The sequence below is a fragment of the Podarcis cretensis genome (assembly GCF_951804945.1).
Source record: "Podarcis cretensis genome assembly, chromosome: 8".
Lineage (NCBI taxonomy): Eukaryota > Metazoa > Chordata > Lepidosauria > Squamata > Lacertidae > Podarcis > Podarcis cretensis.
In genome coordinates, this window is record NC_137177.1 from 83719947 (window position 1) to 83747301 (window position 27355).

The 27355-nt window shown below is 48.8% G+C and overlaps 2 protein-coding genes across 2 annotated transcripts; both read right to left on the bottom strand.

The window, feature by feature from the left end:
- Window positions 1-2051: 2051 nt before the first annotated feature.
- Window positions 2052-13332, bottom strand: DDOST (dolichyl-diphosphooligosaccharide--protein glycosyltransferase non-catalytic subunit). Its single transcript, XM_079987091.1, has 11 exons — window positions 13110-13332; window positions 11391-11501; window positions 10747-10833; window positions 9516-9619; window positions 8238-8332; window positions 7627-7720; window positions 7242-7390; window positions 5306-5453; window positions 5078-5198; window positions 3313-3419; window positions 2052-2559 (listed from the first exon to the last, which is right to left on the bottom strand). The coding sequence occupies exons 1-11, from the start codon at window positions 13300-13302 to the stop codon at window positions 2410-2412; spliced, it is 1359 nt and encodes a 452-aa protein (XP_079843217.1). The 5' UTR covers window positions 13303-13332; the 3' UTR covers window positions 2052-2409.
- Window positions 13333-13760: 428 nt separating this feature from the next.
- Window positions 13761-23446, bottom strand: SH2D5 (SH2 domain containing 5). The gene is made up of 10 exons (XM_079987103.1): window positions 23177-23446; window positions 22660-22793; window positions 21333-21413; window positions 20945-21019; window positions 20518-20664; window positions 19332-19580; window positions 18711-18885; window positions 16923-17028; window positions 16161-16320; window positions 13761-15255 (listed from the first exon to the last, which is right to left on the bottom strand). The coding sequence occupies exons 2-10, from the start codon at window positions 22759-22761 to the stop codon at window positions 15034-15036; spliced, it is 1317 nt and encodes a 438-aa protein (XP_079843229.1). The 5' UTR covers window positions 22762-22793; window positions 23177-23446; the 3' UTR covers window positions 13761-15033.
- Between the last annotated feature and the right edge of the window lie 3909 nt (window positions 23447-27355).

The following is a 27355-nucleotide window of genomic DNA, read 5'->3' on the forward strand; positions in this document are numbered from 1 at the left end:
CTTGAACGCCCCGCCCCGCCCCTCCGTCGCAAAAGGACGGGCAGGTGGGCGGGGACAGCACTGCGTCAGCGCGGCGTCACCCCGCCCCCGGGGCGGAGCCCTTAGGGATAAGGGGCGGGAGGAGGCGACCACGACGTCCGGCTCCGTCGCCAAGTGCAGGGCAGGACCAAAATGGGGCGAAGGTGGTGTCGTTTGTAGAGTTGCAGCGTTTCTGCTGTTATTTTATTTTTCCAGGTCGCGATTAAAATTTTAATGGAGGCTGTGGATTAAATTTAATGATTACTTCGTTAAATATGTTAAGTTAAATTAACTGAAAACAGTTTGCAGATACTTAATTGGCTCAGGATTTTAAGTGTCGAATTACAGTAATATGTTTAATTTCATAATGTGAAGTTCTAAGGATGTTGAAGTTAAAATTTATAAGAACTGTGATTTGGAAAACCGTTAAAAGGAAACGCAATGAAATTCAACCAAGGGGAAGCGAGGAAGTCACTTAACAATGGAAACAAGTGTAATTTTCAATAAGGCTATGATTTATGTTTGTTTGTCTTATGTGTTTGTTTGTTGATAATGTTATGAAAACCAAAAAAAAAATTTGGGGGGAAAAACACAATTTTAATAGAGGCTGAGTGGCAGGAAGGTAAAGGATCGCTGGACGGTTAATAATAATAATAATAATAATAATAATAATAATAATAATTTATTATTTATACCCCGCCCATCTGGCTGGGTTTCCCCAGCCACTCTGGGTGGCTTCCAACATAATATTAAAATACAATAACCTATTAAACATTAAAAGCTTCCCTAAACAGGGCTGCCTTCAGATGTCTTCTAAAAGTTTGGTAGTTGTTTTTCTCTTTGACATCTGGTGGGAGGGCGTTCCACAGGGCGGGTGCCACTACCGAGAAGGCCCTCTGCCTGGTTCCCTGTAACTTGGCTTCTCGCAGTGAGGGAACCACCAGAAGGCCCTCGGTGCTGGACCAGTGTCCAGGCAGAACAGTGGAGGTGGAGACGCTCCTTCAGGTATACTGGACTGAGGCCGTTTAAGGCTTTAATGGTCAGCACCAACACTTTGAATTGTGCTCGGAAACGTACTGGGAGCCAGGTTAAGTCCAGTCAAAGGCAGCTACGGGGTTGCGGCGCTCATCTCGCTTCAGGTTGAGGGAGCAGGCGTTTGTCCGCAGACAGCTTTCTGGTTCATGTGGCCAACAGGACTAAACCGCTTCTGGTGCAACACGGGACACCGTGACGGAAGCCAGAGCGCACAGAAACACCGTTTACCTTCCCACTGCTGCAGTACCTATTTATCTACTTGCGCTGGTGTGCTTTCGAACTGCTAGGCTGGCAGAAGCTAGGACAGAGCAACGGGAACTCACCCAATCATGCAGATTTGAACTGCTGACCTTGTGATCAGCAAGCCCAAGAGGCTCTGTGGTTTAGACTACAGCGCCACCCGCTCCCTCTCCCAGTACTATCCAGGTGTAACTCAAGGCTTCTTCCTGCTGCAGGTGCTGCTGCCGCCACCCTCCTCCCTGAAGCCTTCAGTCTCTGCTGCAAACTGGGCAGCAGAGAACCGGTGCTGGTCAGTTTGTCCCAGGCTGGCTGGCTGTTGGTGAGGGTGACCTTTTCTTACTGTTGAGAAGCACAGTTGCTCCAAATGTAGTTAGATTGCATTTGTTCAAAACTCTGCTTTATATTTAAATCAAAATATTACATAAAACACCCAGACTGAAAACAAAAGTAAATTGCAGAGTCATGCATTTTCAGGATTCAGAAGCTACTTCTGGTTCTCCCCCCTTCAAAAAAAATGTGTGCCCTATCTCATCACTGAGCAAGTTTCTTTAGGTTATTCAGGTACTCCATGGCAAAGACATTCCAGAAGATGCAACTTGCCCCTCTTTGCTCATATGTGTCTTCACATTCTCTGTACACATCCCTCTCATTGCCTGTTGCAGCTAATTGTTCTTATTTATTTATTTATTTCCCACCATTCCCCCCCAAGTTGGGATTCAAGGCCGCTCCCAAATTATTTTCAAGAAAACAACTATCACTGGAAGGTGAGGCTGCTTTATTTCAGAAAACAAAATTCAAGTACAGCAATCTTTTGTTGGGAGACCAGAAACAAGTCACAGTGGCAGTAAGCATGTTTGAGAGATGTCCACAAAGGAACTGACACGTGGATTCTGTAAGAGTTCATTCAGGGGCTGCTCACTCTTCCTTCTCTTCCTCCAAGAGGCATCTGCTTCCCCTTGCCCACCCCCAAAATCCTGATCCCCACCCACCAGGCCCTGGTCCCTCCATCCTGAGGACTTCCAGTCTCCAAATGTTGTGTGTACTCAGCGCCTGCACTGCTTGGGGCCACCGCCTTGGAAGAGGGGTGGGCTCCCTACTGCTCCCGCTGGGAGACCCTCAATCCGATTTCTCCTTCTCCTTCATGTGGAGGAACACGATGCTGAACAGGAAGAGGCCCACCATCATGGAGAAGGCACTGGCGTAGTAGGGGTACGCCGAGGGGATGAATCGCTCGTACTGCGTGTGCTGGAGGGGACGCACCGATACCTGGCAAAGGCGGGAGATAGCAGAGCAAGGTGTGAGGAAGCTTCTTAGGAGCCACCCACACTCACGGGTGGGGAGTTCTTTCTCCCACCTTGCGGGCAACAAGCAGGCTTCTTACAAAACACACACCCAGCAGAGAAAAATGACTATCGAGCCAAAGATTTAATCACTATAATTAATAAATGTATCTAGCTCCTCTATTAAAAGCACACAGAGCAGACTGCAACATCATCATTAGGATGACTGGAGAGTGATTCTGCCCCTCTCAAAGGGCAATTGCAATGAAAAGCCAAAACTGCCCTGAATCATTCTCAGCTCACTTGAGTTCCTCCAATGAGAGCCCTGTCTGGGAGCCCCTCATCTCACATTCCCGAAAGGAAAGGGGTCAGGATAGCTTTTTGGTGGGCCAGGGATGGGGAAACTGCAACCATTGGCCATGCCAGCTGGGGTTGCCTATTTAACATAAGAACCACCACCTGCTGGATCAGGCCAGTGGCCCATCTAGTCCAGCATTCTGTTCTTACAAGTGGCTGACCAGATACCGGTGGGAAACCAGCAAGCACAATTTGAGCACAAAAACAACTCTCCCCTTCTGTGGTTTCCAGCCATTATCTTCTAATGGGCTTGTGTTTTTACTGTTAGCTAGCCTGAGAGATCGGGGACCCCAAAATTTACAGGAGACACCATCCATGGTATCTTTCTACCCGGCTCTTGGGCCAGAAGCTCCTTCCTTGCCCAGGCCAAGGCTCTTCTTACCTGGGTGGAGGAGTACAGGTGGGTGTAGCCCAGCCGGTTGTAATCCACTTTGAACTGGAAGACTCCATAGACGTCGGGCAGCTTGAACTGGACACTGTACTTGCCTCCTAGGAGCCAAACACATTTCAGGGGGGCTCAGGCCAACTTGTGGTCAACATGCAAAGAAAGTGAAGGAATCCCCCTCCTTCCCCTGTGAATTTCAACAACCTATCCTAACTCCTGTCATTCTGACCTGGAAGCGTAATAGTTTCTGCGGCTCTGGTGGCCACACTACCCTTAATCCAGTAGAATTTATGCCCATTATACAGTTGGGAACTGGAGGTCGCCTCCCAAGTAGGAAATTCAAGCCCTGCTCAGAGCACACCTGCTGAAACTCATGGACCTAAGTGGGTCACGCCTCGAGTAGGACTAACACTAGCTGCAACTCTCAGCCCCAGCGAAAATTCTCTGCACATATCCCTCTCACTGGCTGTTGCAGCTAGTTGCTGTTATTTTTATTCTATTTCTTTATATCCCACCTTTCTCCCAAGTTGGGATTCAAGGCAGCTTACAACGTTATGAAATGCAAAGTAAGAAAAGCAAACTAGTTGTAAGACAGTACAGTGGTACCTCGCAAGACGAATGCCTCGTAAGATGAAAAACTCGCAAGACGAAAGAGTTTTTCGTTTTTTGAGTTGCTTCGCAAGACGGATTTCCCTATGGGCTTGCTTCGCAAGACGAAAACGTCTTGCAAGTTTGTTTCCTTTGTCTTGCAAGTTTGTTTCCTTTTTCTTAAAACCGTGCATTCAGGGGGTGCAGTTGCGACTTGACTTCGAGGAGCAACTCATAGCACGCGGTGTGGTAGCCTTTTTAGAGGTTTTTGAAGACTTTGGTGATTTTTGAAGCTTTTCCAAAATCCGTGCTTCGCAAGTCGAAAAAAATCGCAAGGCGAAAAAACTCGCAGAACGAATTAATTTCGTCTTGCGAGGTACCACTGTAATTCAAATACAGTCATACCTCGAGTTACAGACACTTCAGTTTGCGTTTTTTTCGGGTTGTGGACTGCCGAAACCCAGAAGTACTGGAACAGGTTACTTCCGGGTTTCGGCGGCCGTGCATGCACAGAAGCACTAAATTGCGCTTTGCGCATATGCGCCAAATCGCAACCTGCGCATGCGCAGATGCACCGCTGCGGATTGCGAATGTGCATCCCGCACGGATCACGTTCGTAACCCGAGCGTCTGCTGTATAAACAATACAGGTGTCAGCATGCTGACAGCTAACCTCTCTTGGAGGGGGGTGGAATTCCACAATCAGGGAGCAGCCACTGAAAAGGCTCTCCCTCTTTTTCTTTCTCTCTCTTGTGTCACCCCCAGGTGTGCCTCACGTGTTTTTGGGACTGAGTTAAGGTGCTCAACCTGAGAATCTTAGCAGCTGCGTAGGTTAAGACAGTATAGGTGGCAGGTCTCTCAATGCGTATCGGAATTTCTCATCACCACCCAACATCACTATGACAATTTCTTTTTGTTAACGTGGAGGTGTTAGGATACTGCAAGCCTGGGTCATAACAGACTGCAAACCTGCATACAAGCTACTCACCTCAGGCCAGAAATGAATCTTTTCTAAAAGGGAACAGAGGTGGTCTCACCTCTCCCCCACTCCCAGGTCACAGTGGAGGAGACACGAAGGAATACAGGCAAATGGGAACAGCAGAAATTCTGAAATTTTCAAGGGGCTGATAATGCACGACTGAGAAAGTATCGGGGAGAAAACGGAACCAGCTTACCATTCCTCTTGAGGAAAGTTCTCACAAACGGGTCGATGCGGACAAATTCGAGCTGGATATCATCGCCATCAAAGGGGACCCACTTCCCATCAGAGAGCTTCTCAATTACGATACTGTATTCCTGAGAGAGAGGCGGGAGCGAGTGTCATCGGCCGGCTAAAAAGGCATGTGCAGACTGTGAAGGGAACTCTTAAGCTGTGGCTGCAAAGGATGGTTTAAAAATCTCACCACCAGGTCTGTGACGGTGTAGGCACTAGGGGGCACGATCTCCCCCACCCGGTGGTGGGACACCTCTCCCACGCGAAGGACGCCTTCCTCCTTGAACACCCAGCGCGACAAAGCCATGGCCAGCTCGTGGTTCCCCGTCTGGGAGTACCTGAGAAGAGGAAGCCAAGGAATGAGAGTGAACATTTGCTCAAGGGATGTTGCATAGCCACAGAAATTCAACTCCAGTACAGGAAGATTAATCAGCGTTATTTGCACGGCAGATCAAGCACAGTCTGCATCGACTTTTGCCAACCTAGACACTTCCAGGTGTTTCGGACTACAAACCTAGCTGGGGTGGTGGGTGTCAGTTGGCATTTCTTAGTACAGTACAGAAAATATTGATCTGATGTGTGGAGATCTTTCCTATTCTAATTAATTCAAGAGGGTTCTGGAAGCTTCCCTGTGTGAAAGAAGCAAGCAGGAGGTTACTGATGTTTGGGTTATTCCTTCCGGGAAGCCGAGTACAGCTGGTTTAAACTGGTTCTGTTCTCTCTTTCTGTCAAGGTCATGCTGCCTATAAAAGTAGGGCCAGAAGGAGCCCGAGTTTCACCCTCTCTCTTTTCGCTCTGGTGTGGTGTTCCGTACATAGTGTTACGGTTTAGTCTTATTATAAGCTATTGTAAGGTTTAAGTTAAGTCTGCTGCAACTGGATTTCTTATGGACAGTGCCAATCCTGAATGTATTGGCTTTGTGACCATTACGCTCATTTGCCTTCAGTAGCAGTAAAGCTCTGCTGGATGAAATGCCTCTGGTCTATTTTTTGGGGAATCCTGCAATGTATTTAAGTTTTTACTCTGCTAACTATACATTGGAATCTACTCTGGATCAATACTGAGTAGAATTTCAACGACAAAATAACTGCAGACCTAAACACCTGGGGGTCTGTAGGTTGGAGAAGGCTAATCTGCATCAGTTATGCAGTGGAGTAGCTTCCTGCATGAGCTATAGAGACTATGCTCTGTGTCCCAGTAATAGACCCATCTGCCTGGGGCACAGGAGAGACATTTTCAGTGGTAGCATGCAGATTACGTCACATCCCACCCCCACCCCCCCGCACCTGTTGGCTTTTAGCCACCTCACAAAATACCTTTCTTATTCCAGCAGCTGTTTAATCTTTTGGTTGCCGGTGCTTTTATGCTGTACGGACTTTTATCCTCTACTCTGGATTAACTGGCAGGAAACTCTTAGCTATTTCCAATAGCGTTCCAATGGTTACTTGAGGGCTCGTTCACATGTACCGATGTAAACCACCCTCAATGTCTCTTTTAAGGATGTAAATTTCCTAACACGGAGACCAGGGTTCAAATCCCTCCCACTTGACCATGAAGCTCACCGGGTGACCTGGGGCCAGACATTGCCTCTCAGCCTAACCTATCTCCCACGGATGTTGTGAGGATTAAATGAGGAGGGGGAGAACTATGTACAGTGGTGCCTCGCAAGACGAAAAGAATCCGTTCCGCGAGTCTCTTCGTCTAGCAGTTTTTTCGTCTTGCGAAGCAAGCCCATTGACGGCTTAGCGGATTAGCGCTATTAGCGGCTTTTAGCGGCTTATTGGCTTAGCGGATAAGCGGCTTAGAAAAAAGGGGGGGGGGAAGGAAAAAAAACCCGCAGGAACTCGCAAGACATTTTCGTCTTGCGAAGCAAGCCCATAAGAAATTTGTTTTGCGAAGCACCTCCAAAACGGAAAACTCTTTCGTCTAGCGAGTTTTCCATCTTGCAAGGCATTCGTCTTGCAGGACACCACTGTATACCATTTTAAGCAACTTGGGGGGGGGGAGTGAAGTAATAAATAAAATAGAATTGTCTCTGTCAAAGGACATGGGCTCTGTCCCTGCTCATGCACACAGAAGGTGGGCATCGTTTGGAACACAAGAATGGAGTGGAAACCCGTCTGTACCTTTGGGAGCCAGGGGTAGCTTTCTGCACAGCAGAGTTGAAGAAGGCATTGCTGAAGAAATCCAGGGAACCACTGAAGACAACACGGGCGTTATTCCGGGCCTGGAGACCCGCAATCAGGAGCGTGTTCTTCCCAACAGCATGAGGGTACTAAGGGAGCAAAATGACTGGTCAGTGCAGGTGAACCATTTTTCTGAGAGGATGCCAACTGCCACCAGTGGCAGACTTTGGGCTCTCAAATTTCAGGTGTCCTGTGCTCCGTCCTACAGCATTGTTTTGGTGCCCCCTGCAGTCCCCAACCAAAAGGAAAGCAATTGGAGCCTGGCACCAAGGTACTTTTTGTCAGCAGGTTTTTAAAAAAGGCAAGCCCCCCCTTCAAGTCATACCTGTGTGATGGGTTTGTCAGGAAAGAAGGAGTAAGAGGTTGAGGAGCCAGTCAGGATATCTAGAACCAAAGGGTTGTCAGGATCAGCCACCATCCTGCAAGGGGGGGGGGGGGGGGAAACGAATTGTGAAGATTTCCGACAGCAGGGGAGAAGTTTCCTTCCAAGGCGCAGTTCAAAATGCCCATGCGCCCCTCCAGGTGGGAGCCCCCAAATATTAATAATGTATTTATGGAAAGCACTTGGTGCAAGACCCAATGCTGTCTTGAAAGAAGGCTCCTCTCTCTATGCTTAGGATTTAAAATGCAGTGAAGATAAAGAAAAACCATGGGAGGTATCCACTGCTAGTCCTACTTAGAGTAACCCCATTGAAATTTATGGACAACAGGACTAACTTGGGCCAATTCATTTGAGTGGGTCTACTGAGAATGACTTGGCTGGAGAAAGCCCCACGAGTTGAGAGCGTAGCAAAGTAGTTACCAAATTTTGTTGTTGTCTAGGTGAAGACATAGTCTCTTCACTCTTTACTAAACTTCACTCTTTCCTAAACTGGCCAAGAGCACCAACTCCTATAGCTGTGGCCAAACACAACCCTCATGTTGCAGGAGACTCACCCAACTCCCCGAAAGAGGATGGGGTTCAGAGGCTTCTTCCCCACAATAGTCGGAGCCTTCAGGAGGTTCTCAGAATCTGCCACAATGAGGGTGTGCTGCAAAGAGACCGCAGTTAAAACCTTTTGGGGACTGCCAACTCTACAGGCAGGTTCAGCCAATGCTTCATCAAATGACAATGTGGCTAACACTTTGCCTTAGAAGAAGAAGCCACAATCCTTTGCCCACTAGCCCCAACTCTGCCTTTCTGCCCTCTCCAACTTTCTCTGCAACACACAGAAGGCTGCATTTGGATGGTTACAGCTCAGCACCATCAACCAAGATATGCAAAAGCATCTGCATTACAAGGGCAGCCCCTTCACGCACAGCACAATTCAACCAAGTAGTCTCCATATAGCTGCATTTCATGAGTCGGACATTTACAGTTACTAGCCAGAATATTTAACCATAGTTTGAACCATATTTTGGATACTGGCTTGTTCTGACGCTGGTAGCCGGAGTTTCCAGGTTCCCCATAAAACAGGAAAAAAATGGTTAACCACAGTTATCCTCATTCCATTCATTTCACTGCAAATGGAGGAAAGAGAAGAGGCCGCAAAAGTTGAGAACGTAGCCAGTGGCTGCTGGTATTCCATTTCCATGTTGGGGCCGAAAGTAGATTCGTCTGATCAATTAACTGGTAAATTGGCATATGTTCTTTGTTTTTCAAATACAGTGGTGCCTCGCAAGACGAAATTAATCCGTTCTGTGAGGCTCTTCGTATAGCGGTTTTTTCGTCTTGCGAAGCAAGCCCATTGACAGCTTAGCGGATTAGCGCTATTAGCGGTTTAGCGGCTTTTAGCGATCAGCTGTTAAGCGGCTTATCAGCGGATCAGCTGATAAGCGGCTTAGCGGCTTAGGAAAAGGGGGGGAAAGGGGGAAAAACCCGCAGGAACTCGCAGGACATTTTCGTCTTGCAAAGCAAGCCCATAGGGAAATTCGTTTTGTGAAGCGCCTCCAAAACGGAAAACCCTTTCGTCTAGCGGGTTTTCCGTCTTGCGAGGCGTTCGTCTTGCGGGGCACCACTGTATACATGTAGATGTTGTAGCAAGCACCATCTTGGAAGCAGCTTTCCCTCCTCTGTGGAAGTGAAGAGGCTGTTGCCTTTTCTAAGATGCTGGCTGCCACCTGCAGCCTTTGTAAGAGCTTAATGGTTAACACAAGCAATTGTTTCAAAACAACTAAATATTTACTGCCTAGAAGAAAGCCGGTCTACCCAGCACTTTGCATCCTGCTGCTTACCTGACCCAGATCAGAGACATCGTAGTTGTGATGGTCAATGACAGCTGTCTTCTCCTCATCAAATTCTATGCCACATTCACTTCCCAGCTCTCGAAGGGGATCGCCTAAGAATTGTCAACATTGTACTTGTTTAGAAAAAGGGGAGGTGTTTATAATTAAAGCCACAAGTAGCCTGGCATCTACTTAGATGATACGCACACAAATCACTCTCCAAGTACGAAAAAATGTTCTATGCATAGAAAAAGAGGGTGGAAGTGCTCAGAGCTCTATTTTATGATGCCACAAATGTTTACTTAACTCTGTTCAAGATACCAGCTTCCAAACAGATGCAAAGGAAGGGGGGGAAATCATGCCACCTTCAAAGATGACAGCAGACAGAAACAGACCCTTTTGCTTTCCTTTGAGATAATGGCTATATAGAGAGAAAAGGTGCTAATCGAAGAGCCGTAAAGAAGTTGAGGCATCCTGGGTTTGTTGTTTCTTAAATCTATACTCATTCATCACTCAGGTAAAAGTAGTAAGTCAGCTTCTGCCAACCTGGTGCCCTCCCTTTGCAACTCCCATCAGCTCCAGTCAGCACAGGTGCCAATACCAGTCCAAAACACCTAGAGCATATTGGGTTGGCAAAGTTTGGCCTAGGAGGTCAATTATCCAGCTAAATAGCAAAAGGTTCAACGCATTTACAGTTAGCATTCACACTTTAAAGTGGTTAGAAAGAGTACAGTGGTGCCTCGCAAGACGAAAAGAATCAGTTCCGCGATTCTCTTCGTCTAGCGGTTTTTTCGTCTTGCGAAGCAAGGCCATTGACGGCTTAGTGGCTTTTAGCGGCTTATCGGATCAGCTGATAAGCGGCTTAGCGGCTTAGAAAAAGGGGGGTAAAGGAAAAAAAAGTTGGAAAAACTCGCAAGACATTTCGTCTTGCGAAGCAAGCCCATAGGGAAATTTGTTTTGCGAAGCGCCTCCAAAACGGAAAACCCTTTCGTCTAGCGGGTTTTCCGTCTTGCGAGGCGTTCGTCTTGCGGGGCACCACTGTACTTTGTCCTGTATTTCCTATTTAATTTACAGTGGTACCTAGAATTCCAGGACTGCTGTAGCCAAAGGAATTCTAGGCACAGGCGGCTCAACCGAACTACAAAAAATGGCTGATCAACGAGAAGTTCCTCGTTCATGGTGGGGGTAGGGAGAAGCTCTCTTTCAAGTCAAAGGCTTGGATAAAGTTCACTTTACTGACCAATATCTGAACTGGCGGCCACAAGGACGCTCCCCCCTCCATCGATGAAAGCAGCAATGGTCTCTACATTGATGTTGCCTCCAAAATCTGAAACGAAGGAAGGGCCAATGATGTTTAAACATGTCAAAGCAAAAGCTAGATTTGCAAGGAGCAGTTTGCAGGAGGGATAATATCTGCAGTGCATACAGAGGTAGGTGAAGCAGCTGGACTTCAGGGCTGCACACCACAAATGACTGACTTCCAGCTGCCAACATCCACCCCCAAAACTCATTTTTAAAAACATAAATGTTTTTCTAGCAAAAAGCAGCATGCAGTTGTATTTATCCACGTATTCAACCAATAACAACTCTTCCTCACCTTCTTACAATATGCAAAGTGTCATGCCTGTCGTAAGGGTGACAGAAAGAAATGCCTTCCAACTCCAACCAAAAAACCCTCAAATGAAGACAGGTGAAATATAAGAAAAAAGCAAAACAGGTGCAGAAAGCAAAACAGAATAATGACACACAAGTATTATTTATACAATAAGCACTGAACAGTTCAAGGAAATAAAGCTCGAACAAACTTTGTGGTCTTCACTTCTGAATAAACACAGCATAGGGTTGCACTGCAAACTTCTCTACATTGCTTCATTTCTGTCTTACCTTCTACAGATGGAGAGAAGATAATCAGGTTGTCATACAGGAACTCTCCATATTTAATGAGAGACAACCCAGGGTCATCTGCAGTCCTGAAGGTGAGATCAAAGCCCCTATCTAGATTTAGAAGTGCAGGAGAAAATAAGGGACTTGTAATATTGCCAAGCACAAAGAGAAATTCAGGAACCAGTAGAGTTCTAGGTCCACTAGACATTGCTAAAAGACTGATGGGCAAATCAGGAAGTTCCAAATTCCCATTTTGCCTCTGCTGGGTAATATTAGTTGGCCTGAAACAACCCTCACGGTGCCTCTTCTATTCCCCTTGTTTGCAAGCGGAATAAAAGCCCAATACCTACCCCACAGAATTATTCACGCCAATTGTTCATTTATCCTAAAAGCATTTATAAACCATAAAACATAAAATCTCTTGAGCTGCCTAAAATGAGCTTGAGGGTTATGTTATTAAATAACCAATACTCACGCTTCAACCAACCAACACTGCCTTCCACTCCTAACCCTCTAAAGCAGGCTTAGGCAAACTCCAGCCCTCCAAATGTTTGGGACTACAATTGCCATCATCCCTAGCTAACAAGACCAGTGGTCAGGGATGATGGGAATTGTAGTCCCAAACACCTTGAGGGCTGGAGTTTGCCTATGCCTGCTCTGAAGCTGAGGTGAAGAGTCAGACGTAGCCCACCAGGCTTCCCTCAAGGCCACATCCCACATTAGCTCTGCACCCTCCTTTGAATGTTTTCTATTAATTTTTTTTTTTTTTGCTTTTATAACTCACCAAGGAGCTCAGACTGGGATACACGGCTCTACGTCTCATCCTTCCATCCCCTCAACTCCCCTGCAAGGTAGGTTCGGCTAAGAGTGACCAACTGGCCCGACATCAGCCAGTGAGTTTCATGGCTGAGTGGCGGTGGGGATTTGAGTGCTAACACTCTAACCACTGTGCCACACTGGAACGTGTGGTGAGGCTCTGATAACAGCTCCCACTCCCCTGAATGGAGGATAGAGAGGTGCGTGTGTGAGAATCTGTGCATATACATACAGCCTAGAGGTGTAATGATTCAGTGTTGGATAAGCACCTTCGGGGAGGCGATGCTCTGAATCCCCAGCTCAGCCATTAAACTCACTTGTCACAGTCTCTCAGCCTGACCTACCTCACAGGGTTGTTGTGGGGATGAAATGAGGAATAAGAGAACCATGTGCGCCATCCTTGATAAATGTAATAAATATTCAATGTAAGTTACAGGGAACTGACACTAAGGACCTCCTGGCAGTTCCCTCACTACAAGAAGTGAAGTTACAGGGAACTAGGCAGAGGGCCTTCTCAGTAGTGGCACCCGCCCTGTGGAATGCCCTCCCACCAGATGTCAAAAAGAAAAATAACTACCAAACTTTTAGAAGCATCTGAAGGCAGCCCTGTTTAGGGAAGCTTTTAATGTTTAATAGGTTATTGTATTTTAGTGTTTTGTTGGAAGCCGCACAGAGTGGCTGGGGAAACCCAGCCAGGTGGGCGGGGTATAAATAATAAATTATTATTATTATTATTAGTCACCGTCCAAAGCTAGGAATTCCACGTGTTGACACACACCCCTCGCTGACATGTCCCTTCTGGGAGGTTGCCTTGAAGGGAATGCTGCCCTGGCGCTGGAAAAGGCTCTCAGCCCCCCCCCGCACCCCGCCTGCTCTAAAGCGCTCCCCGCTCCCGGGCCAGACCTGCCAGGCTGCGCATGAAGAGCGAGTGCGTGTCCTTCAGATTCATGTTCTCCAGCAGCACCAGCGTGCGGGTCCCGCCTCCCCCGGCCGCCGCCTTCCGCGCCAGGCATAGGAGCACCAGCGCCGCCGCTAGAGAAGCTGCCATCGACCTCCGCCGGTGCAGCCCGGGAGCTCCACGCACTGCAGCCGCCATCTTGTCTTCTCCCACTCTCCGAGCAACGCGGAAGCGAACTCCGCCGCAGCCGCCAATCAGCGGACGCCGCCGTCTCAGGGAAGGCGGGCGCCCAAGCGTCTCCCAGCCAACCAGCAGCAGGCGACGGGGCAACGTGGTGCGCGCGGGAGAGAGTACCCGCCCTGCCTTCCGCCTTGAGCCAATCGGAGACAGACAACTCTCGACACGGCGTTGCTCCCCGCGGCCGGATCTGCCAGTCTGAGCTCGGCCCTCGGCGGAAGCCAATCACATCTTCTCTTTTGCTGCTGGTATCCAATCAAGCATGAGCGCAGCCATGGCTAATACAGCGCGGAGCTGAGCGATTGTTGCTAGGCAACTGAGGCATCTAGGCCTTAATGGCCGCCATTGATTTTGAAAACTAACGTTTTAAAGGTCTTCTCCTCCCAGTCACATTTCCCAACACACTCACACACACAAACGACAGCTAAAATTTAATCATTTTGGATTACAAATATATTTTTCATCACATTTATATATAAACATATTTAAAATATAGGTTATGTATTCATATATTGGCATGCTCACAAATATTCCCCCCCCCCCAAAAAAAAATATTTCTTTCAAAATATTCTGGCAGGAGCAGGTACATAAACCCCCATAAGGAAAACAAGGGATTGTAACCAACCAAATTCTACTGAGAGTAGGCCCATTTAAATTATGTACATTAACTTTGAGTAGGACCAACATTGGACACAACCCAAGGAACATAAACAAGCAGCATTAAGTGGGAAAGAGGGTGTTGACTTAACTGACCTGCAGGAGCTAAAAACCACTTGCAGAATTTTGTTTAGATTAAACCTGGAGTTATCTCTGACCTCTCAAATGCTCAGTTAATTTGTTTTGTTTTTAAGATAAGTGGCAAGAATCTGGAAAACCAATGTTCTAATTGAAGGAGCATTTATTGTCTGAGCTGCAGCCCAAGATGGGAAAATAGGTGGTGAGGGAACACCTAGCTACTTTAAATGAATTCACAGTTGAGATTCCAGCATTGCATTGGGTTGGACTAGATGAGCCTTGGGGTGCCTTCCAACTCTACGATTCTGTGATGCAGTATTGAGACAAAAAGTGCAACTCTAGGGTACTTCTAGTCAGTAGTAACTCCAAGACCAATGGGGCTTTTGTGCTTGGAAAGTAGGCTTGCCACACGTCAGGAAAATTCCTGCCATGTCCTGGTTTTTGGTGTAAAAATGTTGTCAGGGGGGAATTCTGCCAAACAGCCAAAATGTCTGGGAGAACATGGATGTATGGCAACGTGATAGAAAAAGCTCAAAAAGCTTAAAAAAACTATTGGTTTTCCCAAAAAAAGCTAAACAATTTGGATTTGTTCCCAAATTGGTGGTGGTTTCCTTAAAAAAGCTCAACAACTTTGCGGGTGTCAGGAATTTTACTTTTTGAAAATATGGCAACCCTATTGGAAAGCATGTGCAGGATTTCAGCCGCTGAAGAAAAATCTATCTCTGGATGACCAGGAGTATCAGCGCCAAGGGACCCTTTGGCTAGAAAAATTAAGACTAGTTTGCCATTCTTCTAGGGGACGGGAGGGAAGGATTGAATCAATGCCATGAAGCCTAATCCCTACCATATCAGTATGAGAAAGCTAGCCCAAGTGCAAAAGTGCCACATAGCTTGAACACCACAAAAAGAGTTAGCACAGTTAGCATGTGGATGGCAGGAAAGCTAAGCCCAGATTCCTCATCCCAGTTCCTGTGGGACAGCCAGGGATTTACTAGTGCCATGTAACCAAGATGCCTGTCGGCGGCTTCTGTCTTCCTTCCAGGGATCCTCCACTGCGCAGTCTTGCTCCTCGTAACAGTGGTTGATCCGGCCTGCAGCCAGAGAGCAGAAGAGGCCTCCTTGGATTCCAGAGTAGTGATCCAACAGAGCTTCCATACTGGGGAACTCCACATTCAAATGCTATGAGAACAGGAGAAAAGGAAAGAAATGATAAGAGATCGAAAACTGGCTGTTGCCCGCAAACCACCCCTCACTGGACGAGCTTCTGTGATGTCACATAATGTTCTGACACAATCTAATTTGCGAAGGGGAACAGTCCCTTGTGGAATTTCAACACAAATCAATGCAGGAGCTATTATTGAGAGGTAAGGGAAAGATTTATTTAAAGGGGGGGAAATGTACCGGATTGGGCTTAGAGACGGAGGCTTTGGGGACAGGAAGAGCTGTGTAATGTTTCTATTACTATTGTCATACTTTGTTCCTGGACTGCTTTTGGCCAAAAAGGCCCCCAAAGGAGCGAGCTCAGAAATGTTGGTGAGTGCTAGTAGAATTTTTATTGTTTTCAATATTTCAGTTAATGCTTTAACATTTTAATCTTTTAACCAATTGATACAAATCCAACTAGTTACCATTCCTTCTGGCTCCTGGAAACTTGCTTATCTCGTGCACCAAAGTGGTCCAATATACAGTGGTACCTCGCAAGACGAATGCCTCGCAAGACGAAAAATGTGCAAGACGAAAGAGTTTTCCGTTTTTTGAGTCGTTCCGCAAGACGAATTTCCCTATGGGCTTGCTTTGCAAGACGAAACATCTTGCGAGTTCTTGCGAGTTTGTTTCCTTTTTCTTAAAGCCGCTAAGCCGTTAATAGCCGCTAAGCCGCTAATAGCTCCTAAGCCGCTAATAGCCGTGCTTCACAAGACGAAAAAACCGCAAGACGAAGAGACTCGCAGAACAGATTAATTTTGTCTTGCGAGGCACCACTGTATTGGCAATGGTGTATGACAGGAGTTTAAAAAACCTGTCCGAATGTGCTTGCAACAACAGAATCAGGCAGAGCTGGCATGTCATTTTCCTCAAGTTCTCACCTCCACAGAATACTTCCCAAGCTGGCTCCTGTAAATCTGGTAAGGGATGATTCCACATCTTGTCCTCACTGTAAGACACCACTGATCGGTAGCCCCTGGCTCAGCCCAGAGGAGGAAGGCTCCAATTACATCATTCCTGAGCAGCGCCATCCCGGCATCCCTGAAAACCAGAAGGGATGTGGAAGAAGGGACCTCTGAGCAGGAGGAAAGCAGCCCACGGAACCAGGTTTCTCTCTCTGGAGCAGAAACCCACCCTCTGCCTGCTCCAGCCCTTCCACGCCTGGGAATAAAGTCTACCATCCAATGCGCCCTTCCCTTGGAGTAAGCTGCACTGGAAACAGTGGGGCTTACTTCAGAGTAATCATGATTAAGTTCACACCACAAGTGTGGGAAATGTTTGGCTACCTTTCTTGGGTTATTCAACAGCAAGCAGTGTCAGTGGCTACTAGCCATGATGGCAGGGAATCACAAGTGGGGACAGCACTGCTGTTGTGCTCGGATCCTGCTCACAGGCTTCCCACTGGGATTGGGCCCTATGAGAACAGGATGCTGGATCAGACAGGCCATTGGTCTCTCCTAGCTGCAGGGCATCTCTCAAGTTCTTACCAATTTGCCACCAGCAACCATGAATTTATATGGGAAATCTTAGTTTCCTTCTTGTGGTCAACCACCTGTGCTGTGCAGTTTACTTCCATTCCCCAATTCGCAAGCATCCTTGGAGGCCTCCTGTCAGAGGGCACACAAGGGGAGACCTCCCCATACCTGTCAATGCCTGCAAAAGACCACACGTTCTCCATCAGACTGCTGTCATTATCCAGCAAGCAAGCCAGGCTCCCTCTGCTGCCTTTGCTGTCGCAGCTGGTGAGAACTGAAGCCAAGAAGGAAACATAGGGGGAGGTTATACAAAAGAGACCATCTCAGCAGCATAGATGCTTCAGCAAAATCTCAAAAGAACAAGGAAGGAGGACTTCCGGGGAGAGGAATTGGTGGTTCAGCTGTCTCTCTATAAGCATGCCGCCGACAGAATATAATTATGTGGTGATTGATAACAGAAAGGAAAAGTGGACATTAAAGTGTCTAAGGAAGAGTGATGTGTCTGATTTATGGTTGGCAACAAAGATTAAACCAGGCAGAGGGCCTTCTCGGTAGTGGCGCCCGCCCTGTGGAACGCCCTTCCAGCAGATGTCAAAGCGATAAACAACTACCTGACATTCAGAAGACATCTTAAGGCAGCCCTGTTCAGGGAAGTTTTTAACGTGTGATATTTTATTGTATTTTTGCTTTCTATGGAAGCCGCCCAGAGTGGCTGGGGAGGCCCAGCCAGATGGGCGGGGTATAAATAATAAATTATTATTATTATTATTATTATTATTATTATTATTAACGGATGAAGGAATCCCATGTGTGAAGAATCATTAACACTTTTTCTCTTGCTTGCCACTAAAGAGCTGAAATAACTGAAAGTAAACCAGCAATTACTCCATTATTCAAGCCATGGAAATAATTTATTGTGAGAAAGGATATGCTGGCTGTGATCTTAACGTGGAAATATTAAGGTAGACTGAGTTGCTAATAATATTCAAAACATCAAAAGCACCCAATATGGCAAATGTACCTTTGGATCTCCCAGTGGCCGTTGGTATTGTTCATCAGTTGAGGCTGAACAATTAAAAATGATCAGATCGGTGTATGATGAAAGGGGAAAAGAAAATGAATCTGAGAAATACGAAATGGAAATGAATAATACTTCAATGCTTCATACTGAATAGATGAAAAGCTGGCAGGACTGGATGATGAAATAGCTAAATTGAAAAAAGCAGGTGCTGAAATGGAAATGCCTTGCATACAAGGATTTGGAGGAGAAAATCACAAATGGAGAGATGGGAAATTAAATGGATATGGCATCAATGGAGCTGAGAGGATATAAAGCTTTGGGAAAACTTAAATCCTGGCCTTTCTTCAGTTCTAGCAGATAAAAAGTATTTTGCATACAATTTGGAGCAAATTCAGAGAATGATGCAACTAAATTTATGCTACTCTCTGGAAAAAGACTGGGGGGAAATCGAGATACTATAAAAAATACATCAGGAAATGGAAACACAACAGGAAATGGGTGAGACTCTGGACGAGAGATAGGGGAATGTTGGTCTCCCAGGATGAAAGGCTGGGATGAGAAAATATCTCAGGTGAGAACCGGGATGAGCTACTATCTTCTGTGGTTGGTAAAGGCTAATAATTACTTTTAAGAGGACTCCACATTCTACTTATTCAATTGTTTTTTTTGTAGCAGCTATTTTACTGTATCATGAAAAACTTCAATAAGAATCTCATTACAAGAAAAATAAAGAAATGAGGAATGAGAATGCAAAAGGAGATGCAGGAGGCAAGCTATCCTCTGAAAAACAGGGATAAAAACACCCCAAAGAAACACTTGGAAATAAACAGAAGCTCTTTATATAGCTGGAATGCAGCATGGATGAAAGAGCAGCACAGGATCTTCTCTTCTGTCTCCCTGAACAGCAGAATCTTCCGCATTCCCCGAATACTCACACATCTCTCGGGCGCTCTGCTGCAACTGAGCCTCGAAGGTGCAGCCCCGATAAGCTCCAGAGCGAAGGGTTTTGCTGCGGATCGCCTTCTTCCTCACCAGGATTGGAGAGCAGTATGGATTCCCCGGGCGAGAGGTGCCCAGGCTGCTCCTTTCCTCCAAATCCAGCCTCTCTCTCTAGGGATATGAGACAGAGACCGATGGACACTGAGCAGGAGAAGCAGAATTTGGAGCTGGCGATAAAGTTTTGCGGGAAGCTGGATGGCTCAAAGTTCCACCCCAGCGCAGTAGGTCACCTTGAATAAATTCACACGGTGCCTTTCCTCCTGGCACTTTGGATCAGACTGAAAGCCTTCTTTTGGAAGGCGGTTTCTTCCTGATCCAGGTCTGGACATAGGAAACTGCCTTATACTGAATCAGACCATTGGTCAATCCAGCTCAGCATTGCCTACACTGACTGGCAGCAGTGGCTCTCCATGGTTTCAGGCAGGTAGTATTTTTCTAGCCCTACCTGGAGATGGCGCTGGCAGGGGGAGGTAAGAGGCCTTCCTTCCACTGCCAGGTGAAACTGGGCTCACTTCCTTGGCTTATTCAATGGAGAACCCCAGAGGTAACCCACTTACCACACTGATGGAGGGGCCAAAGTCAGCAGGGCACGGAAGCCTCCGGAAGGACACCAACGCATTGACGTTTTGAGATACATCCTCCGGATCGAGGGACTCCCAGGCCACCCGGTTATCCAGAGAGGCTCCCAGCAGCCTCCCAGGCTCCTGCTGTGTGGAACCACTGGGGAGCCATTCTTGGTCCTCAGGATGCATCAGGAGATAGTAGAGCTGGAAGGAGCGGCAGAGCAAGAAGTGCAAAATCTGGACCTGTAGGGCAGAAAATGCAGGAGGCACATTAGCCACCACCAGGCACAAGATTTACCCACCCGGGAAGAATGGCAGATGAAAGTGATGGACTATATGGAACTGGCGGAAATGACTGGCAGAATCCGAGACCAAGGTGAAGAGTTGGTGGAAGAAGATTGGAAAAAATTCAAAGTTTATTTACAGAAACATTGTAAAATTGAGGAATGTTAGAAGGTTGTTGGAATGAAGTAATGTGGTTTTAGCAGAAATGATATAAAGGATTAGGTTAAAATTGATTTATTAATTGGTGAAAGACGAGAATTACAGTATATTAAGATAAATTATTAGGATAAAAACAAAGCTGGAAAGGATTTGCTGAAACATCTAATTGAACTAGAATACAAAAAAGGGAGGTGTGAGGAGGTCAAGGAAATAAGTAAAGGAAATAAAGCTATGTAAAGGTCTGATCTGGTTTTTTTTAATTGTTTGTTTGTATTTTTTATGTCTTTGTTATTTTTCTTTTTTATTGTTCCTTTTTGTAATTTTCAAAATTTGAATAAATATTATATATATAAAAAAAACATTAGCCACCACCAGCCCCCAGCCCCCCGTTCCCCTTCCAAGGGCCAGTCTGTTAACTCAGGCAATGGCTGAAAGCAGCTTCACTCCTGAGTGGCACATTTCTGTCAGGAGACGAGCAGGCACTAAACATCTCCCTTCATGGGGCAGCAGAATTAGTGCTCTCCAAGTTTTCATGGCGACCAACAGTGCTCGCTGTTTCTGGGGGGCAAGAGGCAAGGCCTTCTTGGTGGTGACTTCACCGGTTATAGAATGTTCATCCTCTATTGGGTAAGGCAAATTCATGGATGATAAGTTCATCAGTGACTGCTATTCAGGGTGGCTGTATTTCTCCTCCACTGTCGGAGATGCTATACCTCTGTCCCACCAGCTGGCCTACCTCACTGGGCTGGCTGCCCACAAACAAGTGGCAGAAGAGGCTGCTGCGAGGGCTGCGTGGGTTGCGGGCCACAAAGGCGAACTGGCACTCAGTGCGTATCCAGGTGCTATACAGGATGCGCTTGAGGGCATGCGCCATAAGCAGAGCCTGCAGGAGAAGAGGAGGAGGAAGGGGCAATGAGGTCAAGCAGTTGGCAACCCACGTCCTCACCAAACAACCACTGGGCTGCCTCATCCAAGCAGAGAAGGCCTCCCTGGCTCCCCCTGCTCAGTTGTCCTCAGGATATCCTCACCACAACCCAGCAAGGTGGGCCAGCCGGAAAACAAAACAGGACCCCCACCCAGCCTGGCACAAGCCCCAGTTAACTCCTCATAAGGCAAGATGGCTCCTTGTTCCAGCATGCATCAAGCCATGGCCCCACTCCTACCTCCCCCTCTGCGTTGTACATCTTCAGGCCCTGCAGGCAAAACTTGAGGACGACGGATCGCCGCCTGGGGCAGTCCTGTGTTCCGGGAGAGCAGGATGAGAGATGGAGAAAGGGAGAAACGGAGTCAGAGATGGCACACCAAGGAGACTCGCTTGGCTCTTCTAGACGCACAAAGATTCTGAGCAGAGACAATTCTCTTTTGCTCCCCACACTTCCAGAATTTTGGGGGCTTTGTTGCATGCACATCCCAGGGGCTCAGAGCCGGAGCTGGTTTCACAGTGCCAGAGTAATGACCCCCCCAAACAGGGGGAAGAAGCATTGGGTGGGGCTAGTGCCTCTAAGCACGTGCAGAGGGCTAATGAGGCCACAACCAGCGCCGACCGCTTACCTTCAGGCGTTGAAGCTGCTGCTGGATGGCCAGAGCCTTTTGCTGGAGCTCTGTGTCCTCGACGGTAAAGGAGCCCACATACTGTTGGCAAGGGAAGGAGGAGAGTGAGAGGGGAGAATACCCTGGGGAGCCCTTCTAAGGACCCACGTGGAAAACCAAGGAGGACCTGGGAAGTTGAGGCCTCTGGGGAGCAATTAAGGGAGATGCACCTCAAACCTCCACTGCCCCCCTTGCAAAAAAGTGGGGGGTTCTGACAAACTCCTTAGACTAGCTGCTGAGCTAGGGTGGCCCTCTCCTTTCTCTGGGATTCTCCCTTCCTCTCCTTTGATCCTTTGCAAGGTTTTCAGATGGGACACGGGTGGTGCTGTGGCTTAAACCACAGAGACTAGGACTTGCTGATCAGAAGGTTGGCGGTTCGAATCCCTGTGACGGGGTGAGCTCCTATTGCTCAGTCCCTGCTCCTGCCAGCCTAGCAGTTCGAAAGCACATCAAAGTGCAAATAGATAAATAGGTACCACTCCGGCGGGAAGGTAAACGGCGTTTCTGTGCACTGCTCTGGTTTGCCAGAAGCGGCTTAGTCATGCTGGCCACATGACCCGGAAGCTGTACGCCGGCTCCTTTGGCCAATAAAGCAAGATGAGCGCCGCAGCCCCAGAGTCGGCCACGACAGGATCTAATGGTCGGGGTCCCTTTACCTTTACCTTAAGGTTTTGAGGGGAGTGGGCTGAGCAGCAAAGCAGGCTTCCACCCAGACTGAACGGGAGGAGGAGCTATGGTCTGCCTCCGTGGGCACAGGTGCCCCTGCAATGCCAGGCAAGGCACCAGAGGAGGCAATAATGGCCCAACCCTGCTCACTTTCCAGATTCCTGGCCATGGGATCAAGGCAGGCAGGATCTAGATCAGCCCCTCTACCCCACAACCTCTCCCCACCCTCCCAAGTCCTCTCTTTCATAGACACCTAGAAAGTTGCTATCCACGTAGCTCAGTACTGTCTACACTGACTGGCAGCGGTGGCTCTCCTGCATTCCAGACTGAGGTTTTACCTGGCTTGGAATTGAGCCTGAGACCTTCTGCATGCAGAGCAGATGCTCTACCCACTGCCCCCACCCCCAGAAAGCTGCCTTATACTGAGTCAGTGTTGCCTACACTGACTGTCAGCAGTAGTTCGCCATGGTTTCAGGCAGAGATCCCTCCCAGCCCCACCTGGAGATGCTGCCAGTGGAGATTGAACCTGGGACCTTCTGCATGCCAAGCAGCTGCTCCACCCCTGAGCTATTACGATCCTTCACCCCCCTCCCACAAGAGCGAAAACTCAGTCCAGCCTCACCTCCGCCAGTTTGGCGATGACCCGCCCGCCCCTCTGCTGGTGGTGGTGCGGGGAAGCCAGGGGCTCTGGCCCTCCCCAGTACTCGGAGCGCTGCTTCTTCATGGCGCCGCCGGCTGGGACCGCTCCGGGGGTTGCTGCGGGGATGGAGACAGGGAGATGGAGGGAGGAGACGGCCTCTCCCCGAAGAGGCACCGCGGATACCCAAGCGGCATGGAAGGAAGGGGCACCTCCGCCCCCGCACTGGCCCCAAAAGAAAATGATGGGGAGGGGGCGCTGGGTGCCAGGAAAGAGATATTGGGGGGCGGGCGAGGAGGAGATGCCCCAGGAGCAGTTCCTGGGGTCCCCTCCACCCCATAGGAAGCCCCCAAAGGAGAAGAGCTCCTCTTCCCACGACGGGAGATCAAGGACCCGGGGGGGGCGCTCTGCACGTGCCCAGAAGCCCCGTTCTCCTGTCCTGCCACAGGAGGAGAAGGATGGAGAAAAGCCGCCTCCCTCCCTCCCTTCGCGCAGCCCTCACCTGGCAGAGGAGGCGTGGGAAGCCGCCGCCGCGCATCTCCTCCGCGCCCAGGCGCTCCGCTCTCCGAAGCTGCAGCAGCATCTTCCCGGCCCCTGCTCGGCCTCTCCGGCCCGGCTCACCTGGACGCGCCGCCTCCGCAGCAGACTCCGAATCCCGGCCGACCAATCAGCGGCCAGGAATGCGAGTCCCCGCCCCCGGCTGCGGAGATGTAGCAGCGGGTGGGGGGCAGCGGCGTGGAGCGACCTGCAGCGCTTAGGCCTGGCGAGAGCCCCCCACCCGCGCTTGCTGGGCACAGGCCCACAGCCCCCTCGCCTGGCCCGCTTTCCTTTAGAACAGCTCCCCATCCAGGGAAGTTCTGAGGTCTTGTTACCTTCAAAAGAGACAGGGCACCGCACAGAACAGCCCTCCCCAGCCAGCGAGGGGGCGCCCCCAGAATCATTTGCAACAGAAGCAGGGGTATCAACTTGAATAAAATACTGGGGTGGTGTATGGGTGTCCTGCTGCACAATCGATCACATGACGTGGTTCACACAACCATTTGAATGGCAAGTCCCAGTGGCGTAGCGTGGGGGGTGCAGGGGGGGCCGGCCGCACCGGGCGCAACATCTGGGGGTTAGGGTTAGGGGGCGCAAATCCACAGGTTAGGGGGTGCAAATTACTTGCCTTGCCCCGGGTGCTGACAACCCACGCTACGCCACTGGCAAGTCCCATCAACTTTGGGGGTGCCCAAGCCCCTCAAATATTTTATTGTGGGGGGGGGGGCAAAGAGATCTCAGCTTTTAGGAGTTGACTTCTATGGATACAAGCATTTCCTCAGAAGGAAAGGGGGCACACTTTTGGGGGTTGTGGACCCTTTTGAGAATCTGATGAAAGCTATGTGGACTGTGGGACGCGGGTGGCGCTGTGGTTTAAACCACAGAGCCTAGGGCTTGCCGAGAGCTCCCATTGCTGGGTCTGTGGATTTAATCTGCGGATCAAAGGGGAACCCCTGGTCTGTATGGAAAGCAGCCCATTCAAACAGCCCAGGGTGGCAGGGCTGTTTGAGCACTTAGGTGGCACTTTAACCAAAGGCACCTCCATGGTGCAGAAAAGGGGCTCATTCCTTGCATGCCTCCATCCCATCCTGAGAAAAGGCTGCACCTGTGGTACATCTGTCTTTCTCAGAGCTCCTGAAGCCCCTTTCCCTGCAGAGCACGCAAAGTAAGTCACAAGAACATAGGAAGATCCCTGCTAGATCTGGCTAATGGCCCATCTAGTCCCGCCTTCTGTTCTCTCAGTGGTGACCCAGATGCCCCAATGGGAACACCAAAAGCAGGATTTGGAGAACATGTATCCCCAAATACAGGCTTCCAGGAGCCCGTATTCAGAAGCATTGCTGCCTCCCACCGTGGAGGTGGAACATATAGCCCCATCCTCCCGGAATTATTTCCCTAATCTTTGGAAGCGACCCAAGTTGTTGGTGGCCATCAGTGCGTCTTGTGGAAGCGAGTTCCAGAGTTTAACTATATGCTGTGTGAAGTAGAACATAAAAGAACAAAAAACTAGGATGGACAAAATAATCACAACCCCCCTCCCAGAAGTGACCTTGAGGCAGAATTTATTTTTGCAGACAAAAGAGGACTGGAAACAAGCCACTTTCCCGGGAAAAATTAAAGCACCAGATTTGGGCAGAGAACATTGCCAAGGCAGAAGGGACAGATGGTTCTTGAACATACAAAAAGGGGTGCGGGGCAGAACAGGAGCAGGAAGTGGTTGGAAGTTAAGGAAGGAAGGAGCTGGGATAATGTGTGGAGGAACTCTTATTAGTGAAGGTCGCCAGGGTGACAAGACGATGTCTGGCTGTTGCAAGCTGCCCTGCAAAGATTCTGCGGGGGGAAAGGGAATCTAGGAAGGTACCTCTACCCTTAAAGGCAAGGTAAAAGGTAAAGGGACCCCTGATGGTTACGTCCAGTCTCGGACGACTCTGGGGTTGCGGCGCTCATCTCGCTTTACTGGCCGAGGGAGCGAGTGTTAGTCTGCAGACGGCTTCCGGATCATGTGGCCAGCATGACTAAGCCGCTTCTGGCGAACCAGAGCAGCGCACGGAAACGCCGTTTACCTTCCCGCTGGAGCGGTACTTATTTATCTACTTGCACTTTGACGTGCTTTCGAACTGCTAGGTTGGCAGGAGCTGGGACCGAGCAACGGGAGCTCACCCCGTCGCAGGGATTTGAACTACCAACCTTCTGATTGGCAAGCCCAAGGCTTAGTGGTTTAGATCACAGCGCCACCCGTGTCCCTGTCTTAAAGGCAAGGATGCCTCTAAATACCAGTTGCTAAGAATCACAGGTGGGGAAAGCCCTGCTGTTCAGCTCAGGTTTTACTTGCAGGATTACCTTTAGGGCATCTGTGAGAACTAGATAGATTGGACTGGACCAAGGTTTCCCAAACATTGGGTGTCCAGCTGTTTCTGGACTACAACTCCCATCATCCCTAGCTAGCAGGAACAGTGGTCAGGGATGATAAGAATTGGTAGTCAAAAAACAGCTGGAAGCCCAAGACCTCAGACTTAGGTTTGAAGCTGCAAAGCAAGGAGAAACCAAGATGCACCTGGGAAGATCTTCGCCAGCATATTCCGGATCTTACATAGCAAGGATGTGGGACCTCTGGCCCTCCAGGTGATGAGGGAATAGAACTTCCATCAGCGCCAGGCAGCATGACCAACAATGATGATGGGAGTTGTAGTCCAACTTGAGGAGCCCTGCCCCTGTTTTAGCTGCCTTTCCTTCTAGTGAGCCCTGGAGGTGTTGCTGGACTCCTTCCTGTTGATGGTACTTTTATGACCTGACTTTGTCTGTGGGATGTGCTTCATCTGAAGTAGTGCCCGGAAAGGCCAGAGGTTCAGAATGACAAGGGAAAGACAAAAGATCTTGGGAGGCCCACCTGAAAATGTTAACATTTGTCCTTGAGAGTTGAGTGGGGTGGGATGAAGATAAACTGTGCCTGTGATATCCAGCAAAGTGGCCATCTCCAACGGACAGGTCAGACTTGGTTTTGTCCCCAAGCTCTTTTGCCAGCTTTCTTAAGCCAACACTGCTTGTCACCCAAAGGAGGCAGCCAGCTTTGCGCTGGGCTGTGAATGCCAAGGAGAGAAGGAAGTGCTCTAGGATGGGGAGGTAACATTTTCCAACTGAAGACTTTGGGGAAAAGGCATTTGGATCACAGAACTGCCCTGTCGCTTCGGGCTGCTGTTCTGAGGGGGCATTCAGCCTTTGGCAGACCATGGATGGCTGCATCAGTGGTTTTGGTAAACCTCTTGTATCTGGACTCAAGCACTGCAGCTAAAACAGATGTCATGCCATTTAAAGTCTTTTCTCCCTGCCCTGTAAAAGCACACGGGTCTCCACAATAGGGTGTGTGTCTCTACTGTGTGCTCCTGCACATTTGTGCACCATCCCAAAGTGTTAATGCCAAGCGAGAGCCCAGATGGCCAACACCTCCTGCATTTTCACCCTAGACCATGGATCACAGGATCCCTGCTGCCCAGGGTGCTGCCCGGCTCAGTTTTATGTGTTGTGTTCTGGGTACACTAAATGCATTTTATTTATGAAAGGAACCTTCCAAACCTCTGTGAATTAAGGAGGAGCAGAAGAGCGAGGGTGGAATGTAGCAGACAAAAGTGAGATCCTGATGTTTTCTTGAAATGAAGGTGGTCCTCTGCAACATCAATACTTCCAGCAGCTGCCTGCCTAATCCACCAACATGGCCATCTCTCCCGCCCCGGCCATCTCCCCCTGGAAAGAACTGGGCCAGATATGTGGGCATCTGATAAAAGACCTCGGTCAATGCAGAGTACATGTTTTGCATGCAGAAGGTCCCAGGCATGGCTGGGCAGAGACGCCTGCCTGCAACCTTGGAGACTCGCTTCTGCCAGTCAGCAAAAACAACGCTAAGCTAGATGGACCAATGGGTCTGACTCAGCACAAGGCAACTTCCTATGTTCTTAGGGTTTTGTAGAAATGAAGAATTTAATTAAATCCAACTGGGCATCATCAACAACTTTGGGAAACAGTGGCCAAAAGATTCCCAAGCCCTCTGTTGAGGTGGTGCTTCAGGGCACTTCTGAGCTGCAAGCAAGACCCTCTTGGCCCATGACAGAGCTGGGGCTATGCTGGAATGGCTCTGGGGAGCAGGCTTCTC